This window comes from Lissotriton vulgaris, chromosome 4_1, assembly GCF_964263255.1.
Source record: "Lissotriton vulgaris chromosome 4_1, aLisVul1.2, whole genome shotgun sequence".
NCBI lineage: Eukaryota > Metazoa > Chordata > Amphibia > Caudata > Salamandridae > Lissotriton > Lissotriton vulgaris.
The window spans coordinates 229,533,883-229,555,677 of record NC_141691.1 but is presented as its reverse complement, the minus strand read 5'-3'; the positions used below and the strand labels follow the sequence as shown (position 1 = coordinate 229,555,677).

The 21,795-nt window shown below is 40.5% G+C and overlaps 1 protein-coding gene across 1 annotated transcript in view; it reads left to right on the top strand.

Moving 5' to 3' along the window:
• Nucleotides 1–313: 313 nt before the first annotated feature.
• The window catches only part of LOC147718608 (LON peptidase N-terminal domain and RING finger protein 3-like), a 45,134-nt gene continuing 23,652 nt past the window's right edge, over nt 314–21,795 (top strand). The window contains exons 1-9 of the mRNA XM_086918570.1: nt 314–1,291; nt 3,650–3,768; nt 4,668–4,790; nt 6,887–7,042; nt 9,383–9,614; nt 10,399–10,489; nt 12,748–12,862; nt 16,284–16,405; nt 20,879–21,037. Coding sequence (XP_086774696.1) covers nt 442–1,291; nt 3,650–3,768; nt 4,668–4,790; nt 6,887–7,042; nt 9,383–9,614; nt 10,399–10,489; nt 12,748–12,862; nt 16,284–16,405; nt 20,879–21,037 — 1,967 coding nt within the window. The 5' untranslated portion in view covers nt 314–441. The remainder of the gene's footprint in view (nt 1,292–3,649; nt 3,769–4,667; nt 4,791–6,886; nt 7,043–9,382; nt 9,615–10,398; nt 10,490–12,747; nt 12,863–16,283; nt 16,406–20,878; nt 21,038–21,795) is intronic.

Here is a 21,795-nt window from a genome sequence, read left to right as displayed (position 1 = left end):
TGTTACTCTACATCAATTCTTGTATAATCTATAAAACCCCTGCCCAAAACATGAGCCTGCTCATTCTGGCAAAGGTGTGATATGTAAGGACAGGCAGCCCACTGATGCCTGTAGCGCTTACCTCACCGGTTACCTAAACAGCTCGCACAGCAGTCAGGTGGGTCTGAATGCTTACGTTCTCAGCCCAGCCTGGCTTACAAAACAGCAGTGAAGCCATCACCACCTTTTGTTGCTAAACCGCCAGCGGTTTTATAACCTGTCGCGCGCGGCTCCTAGCTGCCCAATGAGGAGCGCCGCCGCTGGTCACGTGGACGTGTTTTATGTAACTCTTCCACAAGCGACGGTTATTTAGAAGCCCGGTGCGATGCTGCTCGGCAAAGAGCACGGGTGGCCGCGCGATAGGAGAACAGGCGATCCCCCACACCTCCCGCAGCCCTGACGATGAGTCAGGAAGACGGCCAGCTCATGCTGGAGTTCGCCGCCGAGGCTTTCCAAGCGGGCAACTTCGAGTTGGCGGCCGAGATCTACGAGTGCCACTGGAGGGAGCGCGGAGACGCAGCCGGCTGGGACTGGGAGCTGCTGCTGCGTACGGCCGATGCCCTTTGCGGGGCGGGCAGGGTATCTGAGGCCTTGACCCTGTACCAGAGGGCCGCGGCGTGTGGGGAGGTGGGAGCCGGCCGCCTGGAGGCGGTGGTGCGGGCCCTGGCTGAGAGCGTACGGAGCCGTGAGGGCGTGTGCGGAGAGCGGCTGGAGGGCGCAGCTGAGTTCCTCTGCCCGCACTGCGGGGGCTTCTTATGCGACCCGGTGTCCCTGCCCTGCGGGCACACTTTTTGCCGATGCTGCCTGGAGAAGGACCCTGCGATGGTGGAGGTCGACCCTACGAGATGTGGCCCCTCCGCAGCAGCGCAAGACCTATCCGTGAGTCACACTGTCAACTGTCAACCTGGCGATGGAGGCCACACCCCCGCAGAAGAGCAGGTCAATCATGAAATGGACTGTGAGGGGAGTAACGCCCCCGCGGGGCAGGAGAGCTCGCGAGGGCTCCTGGCCGAGGACTCTGAAGAGGGAGCTCCCCCAAATTCCCATCAGACTGTGTGTCCTCTGTGCGGGGAGCCCGTAAACCCGAACACTGTCCGCGCCTACCGCACCAATGTGGTCCTCACCCATCTGCTGACCAAGTGGTACCCCTCTCGGGTGAAGGCCCAGCATCTCAGGCACGAAGGAAACGCTCTCTATAAGCGGAAGGAGTTGGCAGCAGCCCTACGAAAGTACGACGAGGCCCTGTGTTTAGGTAAATGCAGGGGACATTTATACTAGAATTTGCAGCTCAGTGGTGCTTTTACATGCGTTACCCGTTATATATGATGGTGCTAGGCAGCAATAACCTCCATTTCACACTGGAGTTGTTCAGTCTGGCCAAAAATACTTTGAGCTTCCCTGAAGCATCCACGAAATGTGGGAGGTGTTCCTACATAAGAGGGATATCCAATGTTTGTGCACGAATTCAGAATCCAATACCAAAGGACTACACACGATTGAAATTTAGAATAATTGCATGCAAAGTGATTCGATGTGGGTGTTGTGAAAATAAGACATTAATGGAGGTATGTTGGACGTCTCAGTTCTATACCACTCAGCAAGTGCTTAACTGTAAGGCTATACGACCTGGGCTGTAGTATTTCTCACAGAGGTGGCACAAGTTATCACATATTGAGCGTGCAATAAATGCAATAGTTTCTTGTCAGTACAATAGCAAAAGAAAACCCGTACTACTGATGTGAATTTGAAATCATACAGTAATTCAATTGCCGTATTTTATAGTTTACTGAAAGGCAATTTTCTCACATCCCCTGTGACAAAGAAATATGTGAAATAGTTACAATTGTTGCGAGTAAGAGGGCTGTAAATATATTTTGGGGGAGGTAAATCTGACATTAACTTATTTGGCCTATGACTGGTAGAAATCTATGTTCTACTTTGGAAAGAATGGATGTGCTTGTTGGTTGAACGTTTTCTACTATAGTGATAACATTTGACTGCTCCCTTCCCTTTCCTACCCTCTTTTTCCGTACACACATTTTCTGGTTCACACCTCTCCTTATGCACCCGACATCACCGTGCGTGTGCACAAAGTACCATATGCGGGCACAAGACCCTGGTTAAGAGAGAGGACTATTTTGACACATTTATGTTCTCATCTTATAAATGTGACAATTTTTTCTAGCATGGCATATTTTTCTCCCGCTGGCCTTTGGGTTATGTGGTGGGGACATGAATGTACACTGGGAAAGAAAAGTGGGTTCCCATTTCAATGTGAACATATTGTTCATAAACCTTCCCAGTTGTTTCCCGACCCAATTTGCTCACGCGCGCCTAGTACCAGAAAGAATCGAGTTAGCGCGCAGGCTGGATGTGAATATAGCACTCAAAGCACATATTTTCTGGCCCGATTTTCTTGCATTTAAGTCCGTACACCTAGAGATGTTTGTGCGTCTCCAAAAAGTACTGACTTCAAGAACATGGTAAGCATAAACTTGGACTCATAAAGAGTGCATTCTGTGTGAAGCTACCCTGCGCCTGCTGTCAGGTCAGATCCCAGGGTCGAGTGTCCGTGTCCAGGGATGCTCCATGCTCGGCACAGTACTTCCAGAGCCTAGGTGATGTGAGGTCGTGTGCCAGGTAACGACGGTGGCTCTAAAAATAGATGTGATAACCGAGAGGGACAATAGGAGCTCGCAGTGATAACTTTTCAGTGAGGTGAAACTAGGTCAGCAGCCCAGTTGCGTAAGCAGCTGCTCTGGATTCCCTGCCCGCATGTGAACTCGTTGTGTAACTCGCATGCTAACAAAGACATCACATGGGCCAGGCTCAGGAAACTGCCGAATTTTAATGACCACTAACCCGCATCTTCTGCGCTGCTTGTCGAGCAGTCGTCATTTCCATAGAATGACTACAGAACAGTACTATGTATCAGGGCCCAAAGTAACATTGATATATTTATAGTGGGCTGCGGAAATCATTACGTTGCCCACTTCTCTCTTGAAAACATGGCCACTGCTTGCTGTGTAAGATCGCTGAATATCACCGACGAGGCCATTTCCACGGATAATGGGAAGGCAGGGTGCTTCGTGGGTTAATGATCTGGTGTGAAACAAGGCAGGCCCAAGTTGTAAACTCGACTTCTCAAGATCATGGAATGGTGGATCCTGATAACAAACTCTCTCTCCCTGTGCTTCTGTACTTCTGTTTGCACGGATTATTGGGACTTAACAATAGGATGCTCTATGAAATAATGGACGTTTACATGGACAGTTTAAACCCCCTATTGATTCAGTATGTGTGCTCACGGACCAACTTCTGCACCGTATGATACTTATTGTATAGTAAGCCGCAGCAGTACATTGTTTTGGATTACTAAAAAGCATTTTGATTTCGTAAACTTTGAACGTTAACTGGTAAGGATGTCTGGTAATTCATTAGCATTGTTTATATTGAAGCTTTTAAACCGTAGTGTGCGAGCTGTGACTGTCAGCAGAAAAGGCACATTGTCTTTTCTAGAGATTATATGTTTAGAGGAAATTACGTTATTTGCTGTTCTTAGTATTGTAAAGGCAAACTTTCTCCTTTTCATGTTTTCTATTTATTACAGCACCATATGACCACGTGCTCCACAGCAACCGTTCTCAGATCAATATGAGTCTGAAGTGTATTGAAGCTGCATTGCATGATGCTGAAACTGTGTGCAGAATCCAGCCATTGTGGTTAAAGGTGAGCCCATGAAGAAGGCAAAGGTTGTGTTCATGCCATCACTTGCCACCTTCATTAGTCTCTGCGCCTTTGCACTTTTCATTGTATGACCTGTTTTTTCCCCTTCCTCCACATTTTTAGTTTTAGTTGTGTCCTACCATTAAACTATTCTGTGTGGAATGTGTTTAGTAGTTTTTGAATTTGGCAAACTAGAATGAAAATGAGGGACTTGGAATCTTTGTGTAGAGATGACTCCATGCCAGACTGTGACTCTAAATATTTGTTGAGGTCCCTGCTTACTTTGTTGAATGTACTTTTAACCGTTTGGGATTGCCCTCATTATTTGGTAATTTTGGTCACCACGTTTTTCAATATGGGTCAAATCATGAGTCGTGATCACATGTTGTTTTGGGAGTATCCCAATTTTATAGTAATTAGTCAGAAAGTAGGTCAGTTTTTTTTTACTAAGTAAATGCAATATATAATTATCTGTTTCTAAGGGTTTTCTTAATCATTTGGTAGACAAACTATGCTATATTTGTTGCGTGCTACTTGTATAACATTATTTTACTTCCTATTTAATGAAAGAGGGACCACACCAAAGGCTACCTTTAATCACCAATTAAATTCAGTGCTTGGGGATCTCCTGTACTAAGCATTGAAACACTGTATACATATAGTAACTTTAAGACTTAAAGAAGAAAATTCTGCAAGTAGTCACACATGTGTGACTGATTTGAAAGCATTAATTTGCACTCATTGTAAAAGTAATGGACAGAACTTTAATTGCAATTCCAGCTTAATATCTGTGCTGAACCCAAAAAACGACAGCATATTTGGATCCACGTATTTCATCTTTTCCACTGCTGAAAACTCCGTCTAGTGGAATGTAAATTTGAATTGTGTATTATTATTTTTAGGGTCATCTGAGAAAAGGCCATGCATTAGCCAAACTTGGGAAGACTGAAGAAGCTCTAAGAGAGTATTTGTTTTGCCTTGCCTTAGACATGAGTAACAAGACTGCTAAAATGGAGGCCCAGAAGGTGAGTTTTCACTGTCCCTTTTGTAGTGAAAAAGTTAAAGAAATTGATACTAACTCCTAGCATTTTGTTATTTAGTCTGTTTATGAGGATTTATTAGCCCAGGGCTTTCAGTAGGCAGTTGGAACATACACTGATAATACGATTTTTGATATTTATATGTGTAAGTCTACCAACCTTCTTTAAACACTCTCTGGGCACCTCTGTTGCAGGCTACCTTTATTCAAAGTGTATGATAAGAAATATCCTCGCATGTTCAATCACTTTTGAAATAAATGTGTATCTAGATGAAAGTTAATACATAGACGATTACATGATATAATGAAAATAAAAAATAGGGAAAATATTAATCTTACAGACAAAAACCCCAACACGCTATTGTTTAATATTGGACCCAGAATTCCAACATGCAAGTGTTGGTCATACAAAAATATATGACTGTGAATAATACAACACAGTATTTGAGCTAGACATCTTTGTTCAGCAGTCTTATTGTAGGATAATTGACCATGAGTAATTTGGATTTGCTGATTAGCTGCTCATGGGTTCTTACAAAACATTCAGGAAGTAGTTCTCTAGCAAGAGTGAAGTCAACATTTATTGCTGCTCTGCCATTGTCTCCTTGATGTACTTTTCAGACTGTAGCTAATAGTGCAGGCCTGGATACTTTCTGATGGTGTCAATGTCTTTTTTGAATTCAGTGCTTTTTTTTGCTGTTTTGGGTTGCCAGTTCGTTGTGGTCGGATTTGTTGGGGCCACACAGACCACAGGCTTCAGCAATGTTTAAAAGTATGTTTTTTTTACTGTTAACTGCTGTCCTACTCTGCCATGGTTTCCCTGTTGCGTTTCTTCTGTTTACGGTGTAAATAAAAACATTTGTATGTGGCTGCTCCATGTTTCTGTTATTGTATGAAAAGTCGTTTAACACTGAAATGGTATGAACTTTTTAAAAATCCTTTTGTACCACCCTTTTTACCAGTATAAAATCTGCCCAAAGCACTGTTTTATGATGAAGAGAATGTGATTCAGGGGTAAAGCATAATTGATACTTTGCTTGGTTGTTTTTTGTGTGTTAGATGCTGCATCACCCATATAACACTTATAACGTAAGAAACTAGGGGTCTCATGTATGTAACTCTTTTGCAAAGAAAAGTCTGGAAACCGCAAAATAACAAGCTTTGCCACCACAAATTACTATTTTCTTATATACAGAACCCATCATTAAAAGTTAGAAAAGTCTGTCTGACTTGTATAAGGGGATTAGTGACCAGATACAAATCGTAAATATGAGGGGGCATGAATTAGGCGTTCTATTTGGGAGTTGCAGCGGAATTTATAAATTCTTTGTGATATTTAGGCAGCACCGTTGAAAGCGGTTGGCAAGCAGTCATCTAGTGTCCCACTCCCACACCTCCCCGCCTTCCTCTTGATGTGTTGCCAAATGGAAATTTTTTTTTTAAATGAAAAGGAAACCAAATAATTGCACCTATCCTTTTAATGTACATGGGCAGTTTTTATTTTACTTTATTTTTTGAAGATGTTTCTTGAATGTAAGGGCAAAAGGGCAAATGCAAGGATGGTTGGTGGCATGCTGACCCTTGGATGCCACCATCCCTACATTTACAACCATTCATAGGAATTCACAAATTTGAACCAGCCTCAATCAATACTCACTAGACATGTCTTTTTATGACCTTCCTGCAATTGTACAATTTGAAAGGCTAGCTATTAATACCTAGGTCTCTTCGCTGTTTTTATGGCCATTTACAAACCAGTCAGTGTGCAAACTGTACACACTAGTTTGCAAATGAGTTTTGTACATTGAACCCCTAGTTTGCTAGCTGAGAGGCTTCACGTTGGCAAATACCAAGATTTAAGAAGGAACTTATCTTTGTGGTATTAACAGCGATAGGCGAAGGAATTGATTGCATTGATGGTCTGCTTCATGGCATGCCTTAATATTGATTAATGAAGCAGCATTGGTGCGTCAAGTCGACATTTTCAGCGTCTTTGAACATATGTTTGCTTCTATTGTGACAAAAACGTGCAATTATATGCTGGAACCAAGTAAATGTGTTTTCCTTTTTTCTTTACAACAGCTCCTTCTAAACTTATTTTCACTCCTGTCTGGAACGTCTCAAGGACAGATACCAGATATCCTGCAGGTGTTGTCACATCATTCGAGGTTAAAAGGAAATATTCTGAATTCATGGTCACTGGGTGGTGCCAGCAATTACCCACATAGTTCGTTAAAGGTAAATCACAGCTTGTTAGCCATTTTCTATTTTTTTGCTATTTTTGTCGTCAGTTAAAATGAATGGGGGCGGGTGCGGCTTAAAGGAAAATAGGTGTTATATATTGTCTGTGACAAAGAACAAATATTTGTCATGCAGAATCCTCATTGGGTAGCACTAGTTTGTTATAATATTTGAATTTGTAACAGGAATGAAGATGTGCGTGTTATATTGTTGCCCATTTATCTGCTATTTATTTTGTCGTGGGGAAATATCTCCGCTTTTCTAAAACGGAGGATCACTTTATTCTCTTTTCTACTTTGAGCAAGAGAGCTCCATTATTCTCTTATTGCAGAACTGTGGCTATTTTATTTTTGGTAGAACATCATTTAGCTTCATGTCATCAAGTTCCTAACACTATAGTAGACGGATTTTGTAGCGGTCTTCCATTTAGTACTTTGACAATGATAGCCAACATAAGCTAGGGGGTTACATATGCAAACACATTATGAAAATAATGAGAACCCTAGCAAGGACTTGCTTTACATTGTCTCTGATTCAGTAGATAATATACACATTACATGTCAGAATGCATGTTTTATTTGTGGTTGTATTTTGATACAATTATTTCTCCAGACTTCATACTCAGAGTAACTCGCATGTTAGGTGTGAGAAGCATAAAATTAAGGATGAGACTTTCTTACTCTATAGTTAAAACTCTGGGTGTTAGGCTAACATGCCTTTTAGATTCTTGAGAAATCTGCCTTACTTTCTTACCCTATGCAGTTTATACTTGTGTGTTTTATAAATCTGTTTCCTTTTTTTAACGTCCCAGTATTACTCTACACAGACGATGCCGTGATCTTGTCCAGGACCCCCATAGGTCTACAACGCCTGAAGGACAGGTTCTCGCTGTTCATCAAGGATAGAAAGTTGTTGATCAATAAATCCAAAACCTACATTATGGAATGTGGAACAGGGCGAGGGAAACCCCATTCCTATTTTATCAATGGGCACAAGGTGCAAACGGTGGATACCTTTAGCTATCTTGGCACCACATTTTTTAAGAACTGTAGCTGGACTAGTGAGCTTACCAATGTTCGGGCCAAGATGGCGAAATGCGCCCATGGGGTACCAAATTAGGGGACAAACGGATTAAAGACATGCTAAAAATCTATCAATTGAGATGCCTTTCCATTGCCCTCTATGGTGCTGGGGTTTGGGGACACGTCACGGCAGAGAGCCTACAGGTGGAGGAAAATCTCTTTTTAAAGAGACTCCTGTGTTTGCCCAAATCAGCCTCCAACGACCTGGTGCAAAGAGAGATTGGGATCCAATATCTTTCAGATCTGATTGCTTTAAGACCATTAATGTTATGGCGTGCTATTTGGTTGAAGGAGGAGACTTCCCTAAATAGAGCCATCATAAGAGATTGTCTCTCTACCGATAACCATTTAAAGATTCCTTGGATTAAATTTGTCATCAATAGTTTTTCAGAGATTTATGGTCTCGATATAAGAGAGGATAGCTATGTTGCTTCTAGTCTGTCCAAATCCGAGATGAAGACTGCCTTCATGAGCTATAAGTCAGAGAGGCGGGGGAGGGACTGTGGCAATCTCCCCACCTGTGTGCACTATGGAAGATATTGCGAGAATGTGGGCTACCAACCGTATTTGAGTCATGTCACCAGAGCTTCCCTCCAGTTTGTCTTAACGAGACTAAGGTTTGGGATCGTGCACCACCTGGTGGCCTTCCCCTGCAACAAAAAACATCCGACTGGTCCGTGCCCATGTGACAATATTTCAGCACAAAGCACTATGCACTTTCTATTGCTGTGTAAACTTTACGGTAACTTTCGTTCAGCCTTTTTAAAACCCATCTTCATCAAGTTTGGAGTTAAAAATGTACATGATACCATGAAGTTGCTTTTTAACATGCCCCACCCCGACGTTTCCTTTTTTACCACTACTTTCCTTCTTCATGCTATTAAGGCAATGACTAGTATGATTTTTTAACTGTTTTTAACCATGTATTCTGTACTGCATTTTCTACCATGTTTTTGATTGATTATTGTTTATGTAATGTAAATGTATGTGCTTTTATGGACATTGTCTTTATGCTCCGAATAAAGCCTTATGAAATTAAATGAAATGAACTGATGCTTTCAGAGGCAGTATTACCTATTGTTGCCGCTTTGCATTGTATCAGTTGATCCAATGGATAGTAGAATGTTGCATTTCTTATTCATAACCCCGTGATAGGAGGACTCAGTGTTTGATGCATTATTTAGGGACCACACAGTCGCAGTGTCTCTGTATCCCAAGTACCATCTCCTAAAGATAAAATGTTTATTTCATCTAGGTGATCATGGAGCAGAAAAGGGATTCGAAAATCCAAGAAAATCCAGTATCTACCAGTTGTGATCTAATGAATTCTGTACCTAAGGAAAATAAGATGAGCTTTCTGTGCGTTGAAAACAAACAGTCTTTTCTACTGGAGTCTGCGAGCCACAACGTCTTAAAAAGGAAACACTGTTCCTATAATACAAATGACACAAGGAGCTCAGAAATACCCAGCAAGCATATGAGAAAAGGTAACTATGTGATATGCATGGTGCTTTCTTGGTACTTGCCTCATCCTTTCTTCCCTCATTATCTTGCACCCAACCGGTCATCTGACATTGTTTTCCTCATCTCCCCGTCCGTGTCTCCTTCCCTCCCCCTCCTTCTCCCTCTGTGTTTCTTTGATTCAAACTGATGTAACTATGTAACCGATAATTCGCTGATTTAAATGATAACTATGTATCCTGTAACTCACTGATACTCATGTAAAGCGCTCTGATACCTCCGGGTCTAGCCCTTTTATGTATTTACCAGAACAATGGCATTTGAATGCAAATTTTTAGCACGTCCCAAGATGATGTATATCTGAAAGGTAGTAAGCATTTGAAAGCTACAATTGACTAACATGGCGTTCATATATGTACAGTTAACCCCTCCCCTGCTGGTGACGGAACCACTCCGTCATCAGCCACGGTCGTGCTGTGCTGATGACGGAGCGGTTCCGTCACGGCCCGCTCAGAACGCCTGCGCGGCGCGGATTCCGAGCCTGCACTAAACGTTCTATTGAGCGGGCGGGGCCGCGACGAAACCGCGCCGTCATAACCACAGCGCAACCGCGGCTGGTGACGGAGCGGTTCCGTCACCAGCATGCGCCCACCGCTTTTCCGCCCGCCCCCTTAGCACTGCGGCGGAATAGCCGCCGCAGTGAAGGGGTTAAGAGACTGCAGCCTTGTTTAAATGTCAATTGGAAAATATTGATTTGTTGGGCCTATTCAAATATTGTTATTGAAACGGTTTGTCAATTTTGCATTTTAGACGTACCTGGTACTCAAAGCTCCGAGACAGAACAATCCATGCCAGCAGAATGTATTGACCCAGCCGACCTGGACTGTTCATTGTGCATGAGGTATCAATATCTGCCTGCTGAGCGCCCTGACCTGTATTTTACACTTGGCACAGTTGATTTCCTTGTTTGTTAATTATGGATTCGAGACTAGTTTTTCTTTACAACCATTACTCAATGAATATGGTGTAAAACTAATTCAGCAAATATGCACTGTAATGTTTGAAATAATTGTGCAACAGTTAATTGTGTCCCGGAAAGCGCAGATTACTGAGCATTTTAAATCAATTTCTTTTACCGATATGTAGGGTCGCATTTTCTGTTTATTATTATTGTGATCGTTTTTTCAGCCTACAAGTATATAGATCATCACCTCTCAGTTAAACCGCTTTGACCATTCAATAGTCTTATGTCAAAGGTCAGAGTTCAGAAGTGATTTACTGCAAAATGTAGAGTTCTGACAGGTTACGTTGCCATCATTCCCAACACTGTTGGCTTTGCATAATGGATGTGATTGGAAAGCTGTGAAATATAAAGATACCATCACAATATTTAATCCATATAGTTCAGACTCCTTGCTGTCTTTGCCGATATCAGTTTGCTACACGTCTTCAAATTGCTCTACTATTGCCTCCATTATACATGAACCAAGGTGTACATAGTTTTCTGCCCTACGATTATTGGTGGGTATAATCTCTACACCACCTACCATGGTATTACCTGTAGCATGCCTCGGTGTAAACAATGTAGGGTCAAATTGGCATATTAGTCGATTGTGGTCACTGTTTAGCCATTGGTCTAGGACCATATTCACCCAAGCTACATTAGCATAAAAAAGTAAAGCATAGTTGCTAATGATTGGCCTTTTGCCTGAATGAAGCTTTTATCTGCTGGAGAATCTGATTGAATCTGTATATTTAAAGAATATAGGTCCCAAGCAAACATACATCATACATAGGAAGCACTTCCATGCCTGCTGTTTTTTATGCCAATATCAAAAGCAAAAGGGGGAGAGTAGAGGTAGGCTAGAGTAGGGACCTGTCCTCCATGGCACTATATAAATAATCAAGAGAGGCACCCTCTAAAGGGGAAAGGGAGATTCTTTACAATATCTTGCAGGAGATACGAAAAGAAAAGGTTTTCTTTTTCATAAAATCCTCACCCACCCAAGTTGCCCCTTGGTGGCATGCTTCATCATTGGTCCATCCCTGTCCTCTACGGACAGGGGCATGCTGCTACCAACGAATACGCAGGAGAACTGAATTGTTAAATATAAGGGGGTCCCTATACACCTAACCACATATGATAAATTTAAAGGGAGGGTTTTTTTGTTGTTGCAGAAATGAAAAAAAATACAAAATTTGTGGTAAAAAAACAAATGTATTCCCTACTTCAAAGAAGGTACGTTAAAATATGGGGACGTGTGAAAAACCTTAGGCGTCAGTACCTATTGTTTCCCTTTATGGACAATTAGTTTCATGCCTCTCCCCAAGGCATTTCGTCAGGACCTAGAAGGAAAAATGATGTTCCCACTCGAAGTGTCACAATTAACACAATTATTAATAAGAAAATGGTCAAAATAAATATACAGCACCTAATTGGCCTGTGTTAAATATCAAAAAGAATTATAATGCGATCATCATTGGGCCCCATGAGTCCATCAGTGAGTATGAGGGACGCCTGTAGTCAAACCTCCGTCAAGGCTACTCCCTCTCTGTAAAACCTAACCGTGCTCGACCGTGGTTCAACCTTGCTCGAACTTCAGAGACATGGTCGGGCACGGTCAGGTTTTACAGAGAGGGAGTAGCCTTGACGGAGTAGCCATCATAAACACTTTGTTATGCTATGGCTAGAGGATGGCAAAGGTATTCTGCCTATAGCAGTAGTCCCTCTTGATATGGAACAAGCAGACATATTTAGAGAACAGCCATATTTGATATTGTCTTGCTATCATCATTACCCAGTTTTCAATCACAATTAGCTTAGTAGCACAGGAGGCCATTCTTGAAGCGTCAACATTTTACGTGTACAATTGCAACCATTTTGTACAAGTTCATGTGTTGGAAACTGAATTAAGTATGCAGATTATATGAACTATGATTATAGTGTTGATGAATTTGATATAAACACATATTCAAGTGCCAATAAACAAAATGTCTTAATGGAAAAGGGTGCAGTGTAAAATAATTAAAATGTCTTTTATAACTACCTTATCTTTGATTAATGCAATTCACCTATTGATACATCTGCAAGCAAGGCTAGACAATAGCCTAACATTCTTTCCGTTGCAAGATATTGTTGTCTTCTGTTTTTTGCTTCAGGCTGTTTTATGAACCAGTCACTACACCCTGTGGACACACCTTCTGCCTCAAATGCCTTGAACGATGCCTAGATCACAACTCAGCATGTCCCCTCTGCAAAGAAGACCTTTCTAAGGTATGGCCAAGCGAAACTGAAGTTGCCATTGGACCAAACCTTCAGGTTCAAAGTAAACCACCAGTTTTCATTATTAAAGTGTACATCTAGATCGTATATATTAAGAGTACCTTACTTCCAGCCGGTTACCCCAACTAGCTATCTGGTGACTCTTCTGCTATGGTGAACATAGAATTGTGTAAAATCCATATTACTGCTCTAGCTCTTTTTCAAAGTACAGAAACAGTAGATTGGGTGCAATGCTATGGTTTGTCATACAAGAAGGGATATTTAAAAAAACACCTGTGATGAGATACATCTAGCAAGTTTTTCAAGAAAAGCCTAAGGAGCGTTATTTATGCATGATGTAAGATGTGAAAATCGGCTTGCAGTATGTCTAGCTTATTCTTGAGCTCAATGATTTGGGTATTTTTAAAGTACAGTCACCTGTTTACTCTGGAATTAGTTTAAATATGAATGTAACTGATTACAATAATACTCCCTCACATTTGAGCATCTTTCACAAATTGAACAGTTTTTTTCTGCATCGTAGGGATCTTTATTAATAGTCATAAACCTTAGAATAATTGCCCACTGCAATCCATGTTAATATATTTATCCATAAATTCATAAATGGGTTGTGGATGACCATTTAATGTACAGCAACTTGAGAAAACTGGAGCTTATTACATGCAAGATTGTTCCAAATATGTAGACTGACTAACTTGAAAAAACGTGCCTCAAAACATCATTACAGTATCTAAAAACTTTTTGAAACGTTGTGGGATAGGCTTACATTGATGAAACATAGTGAATAGTTTCTGTCCCTTAAAGACTGCACATGCTCTCACAACCCATTATGCTTTTCACTGGCAGTTGCCTCACAGAGCTGGTTCTTTTTTCCAGCTCTTATGAGGAGGATCCCAGAACACACTGGAGGTTTAACACCTCTGTTCTGTAATATTTCACTCCGAATTTGTGTTTTTTCAGTTTCACTCAGCACATTTACTAACTAACTACGTAGCAAACATGTTTTTTTATATTTATTTAGCAGACTTTTTTTCTGTCACAATGTCTTCCTTATTTGAAAAATGCACCTACTGTGAGAGAAAGAAGTCAGGTACTGACCTGCATAAGTTGTGCATGCTAAGCCTGCCATATTCACATTCAATCAAAGTAATTTGTACAGTGGACGGCTACCTCAGCAGGAAGACAGAAGAGTTGGATTGGGCGCCCATATCTACACTTGATTAAAAAGCCAGCTTGTTTAATCTTTCCTGAAGCAGTGTTCGGACTCTGCCATGCACAGATGAAAGGCAAGCAGTTCCAAAGCCTGGCCGTTAGTACCAAGAAAGACCTGCTTCCTCGTCGAACCTTGGCAAACATCGGTATGCACAAGAGTCGCAGGTGATTAGATTTCAAGGATCTCTGAGTTTATTTCTCAGGTATCTAGACCGTTGCCCCTAATGGCTCTGAATGCCAATGTCGGGGCTTTGAACTCAACCCTCTTAGCAACCGGAAGCCAATGAAGCTGCTTCAAATTGGGTCTGGGGATGTGATGATTCAAGGGTACCCGGCGAATCAACCTGACCGCCACATTCGGTATCATTTGAAGTCTATGGGTCAGGAAAGCTGGAAGTCCCAGATATAAGCTGAAAGCGTAATCCAAGCGCAATGTCACAATCGCATGCAACACGATCTTTGGCAGGAGGTGCAATAGTTTCCTGACTGATCTTAACTACATAAAGCAGGAAGATGAGATCTGCTGTACAAAGGTCAGAGTCAAACATGGTCCCTAAGTTTTTAGCTGAATTGGCCGGGTTTGGTGGCAGATTCAATTCAGTCGGCCACCAGAGACTAGATGGAAGGGGGTGCCATCTGACTGAAGAAAAGCACCTCCGTTTTGTCCATGCTCAATTTCAAGAATTTGGTATCCATTTGACAATGCCCTTTAAACACTCTTTGAGGTAGAGAAAGGCAGCTTCTGAATATTCTCTATCGAAAACACAAGTTGTGTGTCATCTCCATACGAAACAACCTTCACACCCCAGGTCTCAATAAGGGTGACTAAATGGGCCAAGCAATGATTGAAAAGCAGTGGACTGAGGGCCGAGCCCTGTGGTATCCCACAAGCCACAGGTTTAGGCGAAGACGAGAATGGGAAAATGAAGACTCTGTGAGTTCGATCTGCTAAAAAAGATTGTATCCATGACATCACAGTACTCTGAAAGCCAAAATGGCATAATCTATTCAACAAGGTAGAATGTGCTACCGTGTCTAATGCTGCTGATAGCTCGAGATTCACTACTATAGCAGAGGCACCGCCATCCAGAGCCTCTCTGACAGTCTCAGATACTTCCAGTAGAGCAGTCTCCATGCTGAAGCCTGCACGGAAGCCAGATTGGGTGTCGTGAAGCAAATCATTAGCTTCAACAAAGGTAGACAATTGGGGATGAGACAGTTTTTATAATATCTTCTCAGGTAACAATGAAATAGGCCTAAAATTGCTTTGCACCCCAGGGTTCACATAACTCACATTATTGTGTAATCTAATGGGTTTTTTCTCCTATGTCTATACTTGGCTATGGAACCTGTTACTCGTATGTAACTGTGTGACCGGTAACTTGTTGATCCTCATGTAAAGCGCTCTGATACCTCCGGGTCTAGCCAGCGCTATATAAAACTTTGCAAATAAATAAATACCTTCACAAGGCGTTACTGCCAAGAGAGGGATGATTTCCAATTCTCTACTCTAATCTAGCATTTATGACACTCAATAAAGATCTTACTATGCAGAATAAATGATTGCCTATTTGTAATCCTGGTTCTGAAACATGGGAATATTATTAAAGTTGTAAAAGGCTTTAAATTCTCCCTGGGTTCAACTAGGCCATTCGAAACAGTAGCTGCTTCATAGTTTATCATATACTCTTTATCGTACCTCAGAAAGAACTATCTCTTTGATGCAGCTGCCAGTACAAAGTAATGTGAATAGTGGAAGCGCCTGGAGTCTTGAAGGTTATTTACCACCCATCTTCAATGTAAGCCTATCAGGCTGAACTTTTCCCTCAGTGTTAGACAAGTACTCACAATTTTGCATTGTTGGTGCTACAGTGAAGTCTCAAGGCTGAGTTTTTGGGAATTTGTCGATCTAAAGTTCAGAAAAATCTTGTCTTTGCTGGTAATTTATGGGCAAATGTATTGATATGAAGTATCACGTTCGCAGCGGCAAATTATTCTGTAATTTATGACTTCATGAAGATTGACATGATGCAGAACCAGGAGTATAAGTAAATAACCATTTTTATTGAGTATACATAACCTATAGTGAGAAAATTTAAATCGCAAAGGTTTATTCTGAGTTCCTCAGTGTGTCACCAGATCTTTCTTTCTTTTTTTTTGTTTTAAAGTGTTATATGAGGGTTATGCTTTTTTGTTTCAGTACCTCGCATTGAGAAAATACTGTAAAACTGAATTGATGGAAGAGCTGATTGCCAAATACTTGCCAGATGAGCTCTTTGAAAGACGAAAGGTTTATGAAGAGGAAGTTGCAGAGCTTTCAAAGTAAGTAAGCTACAAATTCAGATTGGTCTTTTTAAAACTGTGATATAATATACATGGTTTGTGGAGGGACTGACCACTTGTTAATCAAAATACTTCACATTTCTGTAACAGGCATTCATGCTGTGAATGGTGGTAGGAGGCTGCTAGGCATATTCTGGGAGTGCTATTAAAGAACCTAGTTAGCTATGTGTAATAACAAGTCGTACATGAAAGCAATCTAGCAAATTAAATGTGTTACTTAAAAAAGCGTGTTGCAGAATACACCATTGCCCTATTGTAATGTGCGTGCTGTAAAATCTTTTCTATTTAAAATGTATTTTGGGTGTACATTCTGTGTGTAAGCAAGAAGTTGGGCACTGAGTAAAAATGTCTAAGGTTTAGTGTAAGCATATTAGAGATGAAGGGAATAATATATTGGTAAATGGTACAAAATTATACTAGAAGATTTCCCTGAGTGCAAATAAATGCGGATACAATGGCTTTGTAAACGTGTCACAGTATTGCCCCCAATGTCATCAGTGCTCGGAACGTGAATAGCAAAGAATTTCGTACTTCACAGTTGTATTCATCAGTATGGTCTCCTAAGTACGGCATTTATTGCTTCTTTCATCTTTGAAACATGGAATCCATGGGGGTGTTCACAAAGCCATTTATGAGTATGTGGAGTAGTATACCTCTGGTAATATTTCACATGCACTTAAATGCCTTAGCAAATTGACCCCAAAACATATACAATGTGAATATTTGGGAAATATGAATCTACAATTAGTATAACGAGAGATAACTTTGCCCTCTATGAACTTTTACAAGTATGGAGGTTGAACATTTTTGGCTCACCTTACAAAGGTATTTATGTGTACACAAATTAGTACTTCTATAGTACTACTTCACATAGTCATAAATGTTACATTATAGCTGGCCTTTGAAAATTGGGCCTGTTTCAGTGTATGTAGTACAACCATCCCAGCTCTTATCAGCTACCAAAGTGTCTAATTTAATTCACATCCGAATTGCTTAAAATTCCTTCCTGCAATGTGTAACATAACCTTATGAGACTCACCTATATAGCAATGTGTTTTGGGTGCCTTTGGCCAAATAAACGTTGTAATGAATAGAATTTTATTCTGGTTTGCGAACTAATTCTTCCTAGAATAATCTGGTTTTGGCTGCAAAGTGACTTGAGTGATTCCTAACACAGAGAAGCATATATTCATCATAAAGTGACTTTAAATCTATGTTGACTTATACTCCATTTAGCATTTCTCCATGGTAGGATCCTTGCTGAAATTCACCTACTCTGAATATCGCTGCGTCCCTGGGGGCTTCCAGAATAATTCATACAAGAGAAATCTCTCTATATACAAATCTCGCCAATCCTTTAACAATTTCTATACCTATGAAATGAGGCACTTTTTCATTTTTCTGTACACATAGGTGCCTTTCCAATAAGCATTCTCGACTGTAATATGACAAATGAATCTAAAAAATATGATTTGTTTATTTTTACATTTTGAAGAAAAATACTGCAGTCTTACTTTTTTGAGAAAGAGAAAATGAAAGAAAATAGCTGCATTTACACAGAGATCCCTTAACTAATGTCAGAAGAGAAACTGCACATTGCGTTTCATACTGCAGCTTGACCTAGGTATTCTACGAGCCAGAACTCGAGGCAGTTGGGTTCCAGTACATCTTACTGCACTTAAAGAAAGGATACTTGAACACAGGCATCTTCACAATTTTGATTAAAAATATTTTTTTTATAAATGTGGGCATTATTAGAGTTTGGCAGAATGGTACTCCATCACATATGTGAAGAATATCCAATCTGCCTTAAGTGCATTATATCTTCATGCATTGTATCGCAATGCAGGCAGCCCCCTTTTTCCACTGAGTTTGAGGCCTTCCTTATCTTTCAATGTCATCCTGGATATTTTTCAGCAAAATTAATAGTCCTTCCTTTTATGGCTGCCAGGGAGGCATAGAATACAGAGAGGTTATGACTGTTTCTCTACAGTGCATAATGCACTTGTAATATGAAAAATAGGATAGCTATTGTATTTGTGATGGAGCACTCGTCTGCCAAACTCTAAATCAGGCTCTTTTTTTTATTTCCTGGAGTTTTATTTCAGGTATCAGAGCGTTATACACAAGCACCTTTTACGTTGCATAAGGACACATTCATAGCTTTTGGACATTATTTTCTTCAGTTTTGAGACTCCCAGGCTTTTGACAGTGTGCGAGAAAGAAACAAACAAAGGATCCATACATGCTTTCGTTGTAGGTCCACAACCATGGTGTCGCCAGTAGATTATGGTATTACTTTTCAGGAGCTTTTAGCTAGAGGAAGTACAAAGCTAGGTATAGCTTTTGAAACTGTGCAGGGTATCTCTGCCATAATATTTGAAACCGTACACCAAGAATGTCAGTTGATGCTCCTTGTTCCAGGAATTCTGCAGCCAGTCATGAATATTTTTGAAACCCCGGCAGCTCATTAAGCCGCCACTCATCATCGTCTTTTCAAAATATACAGGAACACTTAGCATGAACCTTCTTTAGTTAGAAGTGATCATCTTCCAGATTCAGTAGGGAAGAATGGTTTTGGAACATCTCTGATACATTAAGAGCAGCAGGCCCTTCAGCCGTGTAAGCCGATGTGATCACTCACTACAGTGTACCCTCATTTTGTAGATTGTCTTCCTTCTGAAGATAATTCTGATTCTTTTGGAAGTACTTACGAAGGTAAGCTGGTGGCTAACCGAATTATTTGAACTTCGGCAGATGTTGAGTTTTCGCAGCATATGATTTCAGCCACAAAGATCTGCATGGGTGTACCTTGCAGGTCTCAGTCCTGATGCAAAGCAAAATATTGTGAGTCTATCCGTTCTCCAATACTTCGTTGTTTGGCTCCCATATTGATTGCAAGATGCTTAAAATAATACCTCATCTCTAAGCCGATTGGCTTAAAAGGAAAAAAAAATGTGTCTACATCCAGGTATAAGCACTGTCATCATTATCATCAGCAAGAACAACAAGACTATTATCGGACCTTTCAAAAGCAAGCCTAAGCTAATCATCAAAGGGAACCTTCCAGGGGGAGGGGCACTATAAAGAAGCAAAATAAACTGTACTCGAACATTTCTTATGTAAAGAGTCCAGGAGAGAATGATCTTTGATTAATAGCCTTGATTGTTTCAGATCAGACAGTATTTATTCAGTTTCATCATGAACATGTGATTTCCATAAAATATTAGAAAGTTAATAAGACGCTTCAAGGTGGATCTAACACACATTCCAAGATATTAAAAGCAGTTGTATCTCCCTTGTTAATAAATATTCTAGTTTTAAAAAATACAAGGCTGTAACATGGAGAACATTTTGCCAAACATTACTGTGTAGACTCAGATGCAAGACTAGATGCTCAAGTAGAACAAGTATCACTATTCAGTCTGGCTAGAGCAAATCCTTCTGAGCTCATTCTTGGGTGTTTCCTCTTATTGTTGCCCCCCTCAGTGAGCTTGTTATTCTACTCAGTTACAAGTGTTAGCAAGGATTCTACGATGTGAAGAAGCTACTTGCATATAATACTGGTCTCCATCACAGGTATCCTTTCTGATTCATAAATAGCCTCCCTCTCCAGGAATCAGGGGGCCAGGTCATGAGTTCTGTGAGTTGCGCTTTGTTAGTTTGACTTTAGTGCAGAACATCAAATGAGCTGCAGCACAATTCTCACAAGCTGTGCCTCATGGGATTCTCGCAGACTTAAATGCATATTATAGATATTTTCCTTACTTTAGTTAAGGGCTCTCTGTGCCTATGCCTCTATTTTATTTCATTTTCCCTCGTTCAAAAGTACAAGATAGGGATATTTTTTCTTTATAAATGGAAAACTAAATGGAAGAACAATATCTTTATTTTAATTATGCATAGTAAATCTAAAATACTGTTTAGAAAGTCACTTATGTGCACAAAAAAAACCGGTCTAATTTCCCTGGGGTGGGCATTGGTTAACATATGGTGATTGTATAAAAAGAAATTTCTCTTGTATACAGTGTTTCGGAATCCTGCACGGAGGAGAAGCTGTTCAGTGTTCTTGAATTCAACACCTATACCTCTCATGGAGAAATTATATCAGATGGTTGTAACTTTTTGCATCTGAGTCCAGGGCATGCAGACTAGTTGTCACTTGTCTATCTTGTAGAGACTGTAGTGCTGATAAAAGCATTTCTAGAGTTACCAAAACAGAAGTTACAGTGGAAAGAATATATAAATGACATGGGAGTATACTATTTATTTAGTCAGCTTGTCTTCCTTTTTTATAACTGGCTTTGTTGGTGTCAGATTCTTCTAAAATCGAAGTGTAGAAAGTTCATAATGTCGAAATGTAATATTTACTTGTGAAATGGCACCACATTTGTAGTTTGATGTGATAGTGGATGTATAGGTACTGAGATTTATTTTTATATTTTTTTAAAGCTTAAATACAAATGTGCCTATATTTGTCTGCACGATGGCCTACCCCACTGTGCCATGCCCACTGCACATATTTGAACCCTGTTACCGGCTAATGATTCGAAGATGCATGGAGACTGGCACCAAGCAGTTTGGGATGTGTATTAGCGACGCTGTGAAAGGGTGAGTGCTTTTCCATTATTCACCATTTGATTAGCTTTTTTAGGTGCCAAAGTTTTCTGAAAAAAAACATATTTAATACTTACTGTGAAGGAGACTGCTGCAAGTGTTTACTGCAGTGGCATGTGTCACTACAGAAGTAATCTACATACAAACTGTTCAATAAAAAAATAAAATTTCCTCCAGAAGAATCAAGATTACACCCATTTGTTTACTGGAGCAATGACATTTCAGTGTAATTTCTCAAAGTGGTTTGGATTTTGCAGCATCTAGGTGTTAACGGACAGGTTAGAGAGTAGAATTAAGCAATTGTGATACTGTGTTGGAATTAACTCTGCTCGCAAATGGGCCCAAGAATCTAGATTTCAATAAAGCCTCCGATAAGTTACTATTAATAGGGGAAGATTATGGAAAGCAGCTCTCACTTTATATTGATATTAGTCTGTTGATGTTGTCGGAGGTGTTGCATAAATACACTGTGAGGACTAGTCCAAATGAGTAAAAAAAACTACGAAACTGCAAAATTTCCCCCCCACCCCCTAATACAATTTTTACTCAGAATGGGCTCAAGAGGCGATCTGTTCTTGCACCTACTTTTTTAATCTGAATAAAGGACACGTCTCATAATTCTTGCGATCAGCAAGATACTTCCCCCTAAATTAGACGCAGTGCATGTCAATTTCTAAGATTGTTGACAACCTCATACTGGTGGGTAATACTCAAAAGAGACTTTATTCGGTATATTTCAACCATAAAAGTGC